The 11,032-nt window shown below is 37.6% G+C and overlaps 1 protein-coding gene and 1 pseudogene across 1 annotated transcript in view; both read right to left on the bottom strand.

Moving 5' to 3' along the window:
- The window catches only part of LOC107566510 (lactoylglutathione lyase-like), a 9,384-nt gene extending 4,813 nt beyond the window's left edge, over positions 1–4,571 (bottom strand). Inside the window, exons 1-3 of the mRNA XM_016251959.1 lie at positions 4,417–4,571; positions 3,439–3,521; positions 3,343–3,365 (exon numbers count right to left, since the gene is read on the bottom strand). Coding sequence (XP_016107445.1) covers positions 3,343–3,365; positions 3,439–3,521; positions 4,417–4,485 — 175 coding nt within the window. The 5' untranslated portion in view covers positions 4,486–4,571. The remainder of the gene's footprint in view (positions 1–3,342; positions 3,366–3,438; positions 3,522–4,416) is intronic.
- A 3,592-nt stretch (positions 4,572–8,163) lies between these two features.
- On the bottom strand, positions 8,164–8,866 carry LOC107566513 (gastrula zinc finger protein XlCGF62.1-like; annotated as a pseudogene).
- Between the last annotated feature and the right edge of the window lie 2,166 nt (positions 8,867–11,032).

The raw sequence follows: 11,032 nt of genomic DNA, 5'->3' as shown, positions 1-11,032 counted from the left end.
GACTACTTTGTCGATCATCTTGGTACTTTTCTGGACCTTGAACGTGGTAGTTACATTGCTGTCTATGGGAGGGTCAGAGAGCCCTCAGATTTCATCAGAAATATCTTAAATTGTGTTCCGAAGATGAACGAAGGTCTTACGGGTTTCGAACAACACGAGGGTGAGTAATTAATGACAGAATTTTCATTTTTGGGTGAACTAACCCTTTAAATTTAACTCTCTATTTAAATCTTAGTGTCTTTTTAACAGGGTACATACCAATATTGTATCCTGAAACAAATGTAGTACTACAGGCTTCTTCAAACAGTCAATGAAAGAGTGACACAAAAATAATTGCCTTGCTTTATTTTATCAAACAACGGTAGGGTTTTAAGGTTAGAATGACTGCAAAAATTCAAAAAATATTTTATTTTAGTAATGTAAACTTTTAAGGTTAGAGTTAATTCAGTTAGTGCATTATTACAAAAAGTAAATGTCAAATTGTATTGTTATATTTTATACTCAGCTGACCAAATGTCTAACACACTGTCAAAGATTGTCAGTCTTCATAGTGTGCACAGCTTTCCATGCTGTCCACAGAGCAACCCCCCTTTCTGATCACCCAACTGTCCTTGATTTTCACAACTAGTGTCTTCTGATCAGGTCACAGCATAACAACAGTCTTTAAGAAGTGATGGACACCATGTTGTTAGGGCTGAGAATCTCAATCCAGTAACCATCAGGATCCTGAATAAAGGCCAGGCCCTTCATTTTACCTGCAAGTAATAAATAAATATTAAATAAATTGCCAGTAAGTATTCCTTTAAGTTTATTTATTCAGAGACATTCGGTCTTTGGAGATCAAAGAGAGTTATTTTGCATTTTTAATCCAATTGTATTTATTTTAAAAGGGGTCTTTGTATTGTATGTATACAGAAAATGTGCATACTGTGCACAGTACATATGCTATATAATGCAGAAATAGTAAGAGTAGTATGATATTATGCTATTGCCCTGATGACTTTTGTTCTGCCCTGATGACTTTTGTTCTACCCGCTTAAATGATAGAAGTACTTGCGCTGTCCAATCTATAAAGACTGTGTCTGTTCCCCGAATAGTGAGGTCAAAATATAAATTTAATGCAGGATCTAGAAAAAATCTGATCGTGATTAAACCAGAACAATTTAAAATAACAAACTCTCAACATGGAGAAATAGCACGAGTAAAACCTGGAAACACTGGACTGGTGCCACTAACAGTAAGCTATCGGAGAGAGCTGCGGGGTCACAGAAGAGAAAAAAAACAAAATATGTTTTTGTTAAATCATAGTCTATATGACTATGCCATTCCTGTGAGGATAATTAAAATTTAGGCTATTAGTTTAGGCTACTCCTCATTGAGAATGTTTTTTTTAAGTTTTTTTTTAAACGGGTCTATTAATTTATACAATTGAATTATAGACCTATAATTAAAATTATTAACACTGCAGTCATCGATGAAAATTAAGAGCAGCTTTATTTCGTGCACAGATTTTCAAAAACAACCGGTTTAATGCGAAATAAGTTTCTTCTCATGTTTTTCACAATACGGGCCACAAGAGAAATATTAAGGGAATCATTTAAGACAGTTATACCATCATCAGCCTATACTGAAGTAATTTTGTCTCAGAGAATATGCGCCGTTAATGCAGCGTTAGAAAGCTCCGTCAGTTTTTTTTACTTTCACTTTCTCTAGTGAATTTACTGACGTTCACCGGCATAACTCTTGCGCACAGTTTACACGCGTTGCTTGCTTGTGTTGCTTGACCCCGCCCCCATAATATCAATCGTTTATAGGCCACATATTAGGCATTTTTTTTTTATGTTTATTTTTTTAATGTTAATGAAAGTGACACCAAAATTAAGGGAACATCATTAGGAAATCCTTGGGGGGGCTGTGCCCGGGCTAAGCAAGTTTCTGATGGGCCCCGTCAAGCTCCGCCCTAGCGCCGACACTGATTAGCCTAATTCGTTTTGGCTTGTTTAGCAACTTATATTATTCATTCTTGTTTTCTTCTGAAACCGTTCAAATTTGCCAATAGGCTAGGTATTGGGTTTATTGTTTGTACATTAGAACATTTCGCTTTATTTACCGGTGTTATTTATGAATGTAATAATGTGGCTTCTGCTTATCTGTGTTTAACCTAAACTACAACGTAACATTAATGTAGACCTACATACCGGCATCTAAATATGATTTTATAATTGTATGCTATATAGACCTACCACATTACCCTCCACTGGGTGTAGAATGAGCAGCAATAAACTACATTTTGGCATTTTATAATACTTCTGTGGATATTTTGGTGAAAGTAACTCAAAAGTAGTGTAACGCATTACAATTCAGAGACAGTAATATTGTAATGTAACTAATTACTTTCAAAAGACAGTAACTAGTAATATATAATGTATTACATTTTGGAAGTAACTTGCCCAACACTGTTAGCAGGCGACACAATGGCACTATGGACACGGTCCGTGTCACTAGTTAAAATTGCTAATTTCTCTGGATTTAAACATTCTTCGAAACATTTGGGATAATGCAAGTACACAAGTCAGCAAAATATATAACACTGTTCTAGTGGTTTTTGGATATTTTAATAAAAAAATCTAACATATTCTGCCTTTAGGTTACTTTAGTGCACAAAGATCAAGGTACATAAATATAGAGATATATCTTACTGACATATCTGAGATATACTATCTACTGTATGCCTCTCTCTCTCTCTCTATATATATATATATATATATATATATATATATTTTAGCTATATAGTCCAGCCTGATTATAGCCCTATTCGCACGGGATTAGTATTACCTGGTGACCTCCAGTCATTTGTAATAATTGTGGAAGTTGTCTGTGATCTTAATCCCGTGCGAATCGGCCATGTCTGTAATTTGTAAAGTAAAAATTCCCCCGCAAATGACCTACCATATTTCGCCGAACACCGAGGTCCTGTGCTAATATTAGTCCCGTGCGAATCAGCGTCTCTGTGATTCGGCCAGCATTTGGCGGGTTGTATATCATTTTTTGAGGTTTTTGTTTGCTGCTCTTTTTATACCCAATTATGTTGCCAATTGACCTAATAAGTTGCAAATTGGTCCTCCAGCTGTTCCTTATATGTACATTTAACTTTTCCGGCCTCTTATTGCTACCTGTCCCAACTTTTTTGGAATGTGTAGCTCTCATGAAATCCAAAATGAGCCAATATTTGGCATGACATTTCAAAATGTCTCACTTTCAACATTTGATATGTTATCTATATTCTATTGTGAATAAAATATAAGTTTATAAGATTTGTAAATTATTCCATTCCTTTTTTACTCTCAATTTGTACAGGGTCCCAACTTTTTTGGAATTGGGTTTGTAAATCATATCAAGACTGAAGTCCCATTTCTAGTAGAGAAAAAGTTCTCTCACGTCATTCCCAATATGCGTGTGTAGAAATCCAGGGATTTAACCGGATCCTTAACCCGCAGCATCGTCTGCTGCATCATGAAGTCCTACAGCAGTGGCAAAAATAACTTTCGGTAAGAATAAAACTGATAAGGTGATGAAAAATGATAAACAGTGGCATCCAAAGGCCTGAGACCATAATGGAGGTGGTTTGTAACTCAAACTAACATTTGAGTTACATTATTAATAGAATTCAAGTTAAGCAATATTCTATATATTAGAAATATTCTAATAGCAATTATTAATTGTAATAATAATAAATCGTTATTAACAAATTTCAATCTAATATTTAATATCTAAATGTCATTCTGAAATCTCTAGCAGATCTGCTCTGAACTATGGATGTGCTGTAACAAATGATGATTATAATTTGATAACAGCACTCAGCTCTCTGATATAGATGTTATTTTACAGCATCTCTTCGGTTAAAATTGTGCAAATTATGTTAAGATTATTTATGACATGGCTTTTCCAAGAATGGACAAAAAATGTAAATATTTCCTAATATTACCAGGTTATCCATGATGAAAAGTTTGTTAGTGTTCTTATGGTGATATTTATATGTAGCCACTGCTCTGGCTGTGCCATTGGAGGAGCCACAGGTCAACATTTCATCTGTGTAAAATGTCAAAGGTCATTCTAGTAACTTCTATCCCTCAGCATTACATACAGAAAACAGAATCAAGTCTGTATTGATTTTCATATCCATATGACTCAGCAATACAGCACTTACCCATACAATCTCTACAAACTCAGCTGAGAAACTAACAGAGACCCAGAGATGCAGATAAACCACTGAGAAGTAACATCGATATCAAAGAGATGCTCTGAATCGCAAAGTTAGCCTGCAGTAGTTTAAAGGAGAACAGGGAAATGAGCGACGAGCTTCGTGTTTGATTGACAGGTCTCGCCCTAGTTCTGGACTCAAGTGCAGCGTCTTACTTTAGTGATGGGGTTCCCCTCTTTACACGCAGCGGCTGCTGCTTCATTCGTCAGCCCTTGGTCGGTCATTTTTAGATGTGTTTCGGCTTGACGGTCACTTGGCGGCTGATACTTCGGCGGAAAGATACCACGCAGGGGGCGTGGTCATTGCGCATAGCGTCAGGGGTCTGTGGGAGGGGCGATAAAATAACTGAGATGCTGTAATTTCACTTTCATTCCTGCAGAGGGCGAACAAGTGTTTCTCAGTGAGTGGGTGTTCTCTTCCTTTCAGATAAACGAAACAAAAGGGTTAAGAGAAACTCGTAAATGTCATCCTGTAAACACGTGACCACATCATGTGCTTTATACAAGCGGCAACCTCCCGTGAAGCCAACAAGGAAGTGACTTAAACTGTAATTCATCGACTGGCTGCAAAAGGGAGTCAATCCCATAGACCCCCCATGTTAAAATGCCCAACTTTACAGCAGAAAAAAACATGTTTACAGCCTGGTTTAAAACATTATTTTGGTCTATATAGCTAATTTTGCCCTTCATGACAACTGTGAGGGGGGGTGGATTTTTTTTATAACTCATCCGTTTAAATTATATTAAGCCTTAAAGTTCTGCATAATTAAGGGCGTGGCCACTTGAGTGACAGGTGGATTGCCGCTGCTGTCACCACCGTCGAGATAGGTGGGCGTGGGTTCAGCAACCTGCTCCCGCCTCTTTGCCCATTTTCGATTATCCGGGAGTGACGCGCGGTGACGCGCTGCCAAGATGGCGACGGCCGGCTCCGCCCACTTTTGAGTTTCAAAAACGCTCTTCGGAATCTACAGTCTGGTTTTATACAGTCTATTATTAATTAGACTATAATTAGAAATTATAGGTGCATTTGGCTGTGGGTGAAAACACGGTACATGTTTTGTGTGTGTGTGTGTGTGTGTGTGTGTGTAAACTGTTTAGTGTATGTGGAGAGTAAAGAATGAAGAAAAGTTTGATTGAAAAATATTTAAAAATCTGATAAAATGTATTGCAGTGATGCAGGTAGAAGAACCTGCTCATAAATGTAGATATTGTGTGAATTTGGTGTGTGTGTGCATCTAAATATATTTTAGAAATTGAATCATTAAATCATTCAAATACAGACATATTAAAATGTGCATCTATTCTACATTTAGTCTTGATACAATGAACCTTAAATTAAATAAATAAATGGACTTAAATGTCTAAGAGTGGTTTATTGCTTTAATAAATAACAAAGATGGCAAGGGGGGAAAAGCTAGCAATTAAGTTAATACAAATGCACATGGAATGTATATTAGAATATTTGCAAAACTGACGAGATAATGTGATTGTATATCACACAGCATGACACATAATAAATTAATAAATACACTTCTAATTGGATTGGATAAATGATAAACAAACAAACAAACCATTATAAGCCCTCCTAAGTTTACCAGAAATGTACACTTCTGGTTCATCCTCATCCACCTTAGTCTTCCTCAGAATCCCATAATAATCCATTGCCTAAAATGAAGTCATGCAATTGATAAAACTGTTTTCTATGACTCCCTTTGACTCTCTCAAGGCCTGTTAACCTTGAAAGCAGTTACACTTGAAACATCAGGTCTCGTATCATGCGAGCATTACTTCACTAAGTTATCTGCTGATGATGTCCTTGCTTAGCCCATAGCAGCACGGAGGAGGATGACAGGTTCGTCCTAATGAAACATTCCTGCATGTCTTACTTGGAAAAATAACTCCTTAATTATTGCTTTTCTGTGTGTCTTTTTATCTTACACCTTTAACCCTATAATTATTCAGGTAGCGTAGTCAAAACTAGCCTAAACCATATAGGCTACTAACTCGCCCACAGGTTGAAGTCCTTCAGGAATGACATATAAGACTTCCTTGTGGTTGTTCTTTTTTGAGGCTCAGTTTGTGGTTATAAGTAAAGTCTCAGAGACAATCGTGACAATAAAACCACTTATTTTATTGATTTCAATACAAAGCAGTTAATGCAAACCTCTGTTATCAATCTCTAAACAGCAATATCAGAGATTGCTTTAATCCTCAGACTTTTACTTGTTGGGGATTTCCAACACCATCATAAATTCCTCCTGTATGATTCAATCTTTCTGTTGCTTGAGTCTTCCAGTCTCTGTAACTCATGCTTAATAAGACAGACATCCTTCCTTTGTCACTTACAGGTGCATCTCAATAAATTAGAATGTCGTGGAAAAGTTCATTTATTTCAGTAATTCAACTCAAATTGTGAAACTTGTGTATTAAATAAATTCAATGCACACAGACTGAAGTAGTTTAAGTCTTTGGTTCTTATAATTGTGATGATTTTGGCTCACATTTAACAAAAACCCACCAATTCACTATCTCAACAAATTAGAATACTTCATAAGACCAATAAAAAACATTTTTAGTGAATTGTTGGCCTTCTGGAAAGTATGTTCATTTACTGTACATGTACTCAATACTTGGTAGGGGCTCCTTTTGCTTTAATTACTGCCTCAATTCGGCGTGGCATGGAGGTGATATGGAAGCCCAGGTTTCTTTGACAGTGGCCTTAAGCTCATCTGCATTTTTTGGTCTCGACACGAACACGCAGCTAATGAGAAAACTCATAAGCCACGTGTTCACACAAGACAACAAGAAAAGCACGCGGCTGAACACAAACCGCGTGCTTCACAAAACACACGTGGACAGAAGAGCGCACGGCCGAGCGAACTCGAGACCGCACGCTCCCACAACAGACAGAACATGGAGCGCGAGTGTCCGGGCCCCGACACGAACCCGAAACTCAAGACATGAGTGCCGGGATCTGAACACCACGCTCCAACATGAAACAGTACATGCAGACGAGAGCGCACGGCTCGAGCACACTCGAAGCCGCACGCTCACATGAAAACAATGACATGACGCGAGTGTCAGGGCTCTGTCACAAAACCATGAATTACACAAGACCGAAGTGACAGAACCCTGACATAAACTACTTCAATCTGTGTGCATTTAATTTATTTAATACACGAGTTTCACAATTTGAGTTGAATTACTGAAATAAAGGAACTTTTCCACGACATTCTAATTTATTGAGATGCACCTGTATGCTGCTGTCTTTTTCCAGCACTCCTCCTCCTCTTCACTGTCTTCAGCTGTCTCATCGCCGCTCGAGGTTGCAAAACTCTCTCTTCACCCGTGTACCCTCTTTGTGGTTGATTACAAAGCATGAAACTCTTTAACTTTCACAACTGTTGTTTTATGTTGCAAGAATTTCTCATAGCATTCAAGAATTTTAAACTCATGCGTCATATAGACTAAAAATGTAGTAACCATGATTTTTTTTGTATAATCACAGTTTTACTACAAATACCATGATTAAACTATGGTTAGTGTAGCAAAACTATAATCCAAAATCGGACATCGCTTGTTATGATTTTCAAGGGCATAGAATTTAGTAGGGACGCTATACATGTCCCTACCAATATCCATCGACTGCTAAATTGTCCCTAGCAATAATTTTGATCAAACAATTATATGTCTGTTGTTTGCCTTTATGTCACCACCAATGCCAAAATCAAACCTATACCCTTGAAAGAAGCCTGCGAGGAAAATAATGTAAGGACAATACATCAAAAGTTGAAAAGAAATTCACATTCTGCGAAAAAAAAATCTAACTAATTCATGGAAAAGGCCTATACTTGGCCTACAACTTTATTTTAGAAATTAAGCATGATTTATTTGGACTATGTATGCAACTGAGAAAAAAAACTATTAATAAAGGAATGTGAAGTCACGTGCATCGTCAATGCACGTGATATTAATCACATTATTTTTTGGCTGCGTGCAGTTTAAGATGCATATTCAAGGTGTATTTATAAGGGAAAGTCTTTCCACAGTCTGGACAGGAGAACGGCCTCTCTCCCGTGTGAATCCGCGAGTGTTTCTGCAGCGTCATGAGGCGGGAGAATCCACATCCACACATGGAGCAGCAGAAACGTTTTCCAGAGTGAGAATCCCTGTGGTGGCGATTCAGATTGGTCTGACTGAAAAACTTCTTATCGCAGTGCGCGCAGGTGAATGGCCTCTCGCCTCTGTGTTTATACTGATGACTCTGGAGCGAGGTGGAGCCAGGAAACTTCTTCCCACACTCACCGCAAACGTAGTTCTTCAAGTTCTTTCGTTTCTCACTAGTGTGTACGTTACTGTGCATTTTCAGCCAGTCAGCACAACGGAAACCCCTCCTGCAGAGATCGCAGATGAACGGCGCCTCGCCCGTGTGTATTCGCACGTGATGCACCAGATGTGTGTTGCGACCGAACTGCTTGCCGCACAGCTTGCATCTGAATTTTTTAACAGGAGACTGATAAATGGTGCTGTTCAGTATTAGGTTCCCTTGTTTTGATCACAGGCTTCATATCGATGCAATCAGGACACTAAGATAGAGTAACAGATTGACTTGAGAAGAAAAAAAACAGAATTATTCAGTTGTAACTCAAAGATGCTAGAATATAAATAAAACAAATTGAGAAGGAGAATTGTTTGTACAAGAGCCTTAAAGGGATAGTTCACCCAAAAATGAAAATTTGATGTTTATCTGCTTACCCCCAGGGCATCCAAGATTTAGGTGACTTTGTTTCTTCAGTAGAACAAAAATTATGATTTTTAACAGCAGCCGTTGCAGTCTATCAGTCGTATAATGCATGGCAATAGTAACAAAATCTATGAGAGTAAAAAAAAACATGCACAGACAAATCCAAATTAAACCCTGCGGCTCGTGACGACACATTGATGTCCTAAGACACGAAATGATCGGTTTGTGCCAGAAACCGATCAGGATTAATATAATTTTTTTGGGCGCGCGCACGGCACCCGGTGCGTGAGGTGTGTACACGCTCTGGCGTAGTTTCCGCAAGCGCCGGAAGTGATCTCTCACACGTATACGCCACTCATTGTTTACACAGTGCACAGTTATTGTAGGTACGGCGGCTAATCAAAATGGTACTTACTTGCACTTATCTGGATTGTTCAAACCGACTTAAAACTAAAAGATTACGTTCTCTCGCGCGAACTCATTCGGGAGTGGTGACTTTCCACATATTCCCAACTTCTGAGCCTGCTCGCCTGAAGTTATAGTTGATTGCTCTTCGGCTGGATATCAACACACCCTTTAACGTAAACTACGCCAGAGCGCGTACACACCTCACGCACCGGATGCCGTGCACGCGCCCAAAGACAGTTGGACATAGTGGTGTATTAGAGGTAAAAAAGGATATAAATACTGGTCGGTTTCTCGCACACACCGATCGTTTCGTGTCTTAGGACATCAGTGTGTCGTCACGAGCCGCAGGGTTTAATTTGGATTTGTCTGTGCATGTTTTTTTTACTCTCATAGATTTTGTTACCATTGCCATTCATTGTTTGACTGATAGACTGCAACGGTTGAAGTTAAAAATCATATGTGTTCTACTGAAGAGACAAAGTCACCTACATCTTGGATGCCCTGGGGATAAGCAGACAAACATCAAATTTTCATTTTTGGGTGAACTATCCCTTTAATGGAGACACAAGGAATATTTTTTTTGCTTACGAAAATGTAGCTTATGGTTGTATGTGTGTTTTTTTTTGGCATATTGATTACCATTTGTATAACCACAGTTTTGCTACTAATAATGTTGTGATATTAGCAAGGAACGGACCGGAGACGACAGGGCAGCAGACGAGCATGAGATTATGGCAAGCCGTATTAACATTTAATCTATTAGTAGCCATACTAGTATCTATTTTCATGGTACTAGTATCTATTTTTTAGATACTAGCGGGTGAGGATGAAATAAAAGTTTGCAATACTTTTGAATTTAATGATGATGAGAGAGACAAAAACAACACTCTCAAACAAATTCAGAGTATGGCAAGCCGTTTTAACATTTAATCTGTAAGCCGTACTAGTATCTATTTTCATGGTACTAGTATCTATTTTTTAGATACTAGTATCTTTTCCATTAAGTACTAGTACTTATTCATTAGGTACTAGTGCTTATTCTTTAGCTACTAGTGCTTATTCTTTAGCTACTAATGTTTATTATTTAGGTACTAGTGTCTTTTGTAAAGTTACTAGTACTTATTCATTAGATACTAGTACTTAATCATTAGATACTAGTACTTATTCCAATAGTGACTAGCATTTAATTATACTCTTCTTGTTAAGAAAAAATAGAACTAGTACTTATTTTTTAGTTACTAGTAACTTTTTAGACCAGAGATATCCTGAACTTAATAGATACTAGTACTTTTTAAATTAGCATTTCTGCCCAGTATGGTAATTGTATGTTGAATATTAATGAGCCTGCAGATGTAGGAGAGAGATTACACAGGAAATAGAAACAAGAAGATGGATGTACTTTTTTGAGGAAACCACATAGAAAAGAAACAATTATTTGTACACAAGCACATAGAAAACATATTTTTGTCAGTTTTGTAAACACTGTAATTTCGTAAACATAGTAGCCTAATGTGTTTGTTGGTCATCGAGGGACCTCTAGTGGCAGGATGGAGATAAAACACCAATTTTATTGTCTGTTACTTTCCAATTTTTCCTCCAGTAAAAACAATAAATATCATA

Source organism: Sinocyclocheilus grahami, unplaced genomic scaffold (assembly GCF_001515645.1).
Source record: "Sinocyclocheilus grahami isolate Dianchi unplaced genomic scaffold, SAMN03320097.WGS_v1.1 scaffold1079.1, whole genome shotgun sequence".
Lineage (NCBI taxonomy): Eukaryota > Metazoa > Chordata > Actinopteri > Cypriniformes > Cyprinidae > Sinocyclocheilus > Sinocyclocheilus grahami.
Note: the sequence above shows the minus strand (reverse complement) of the source record. Positions and strands in the feature narration are given on the sequence as shown.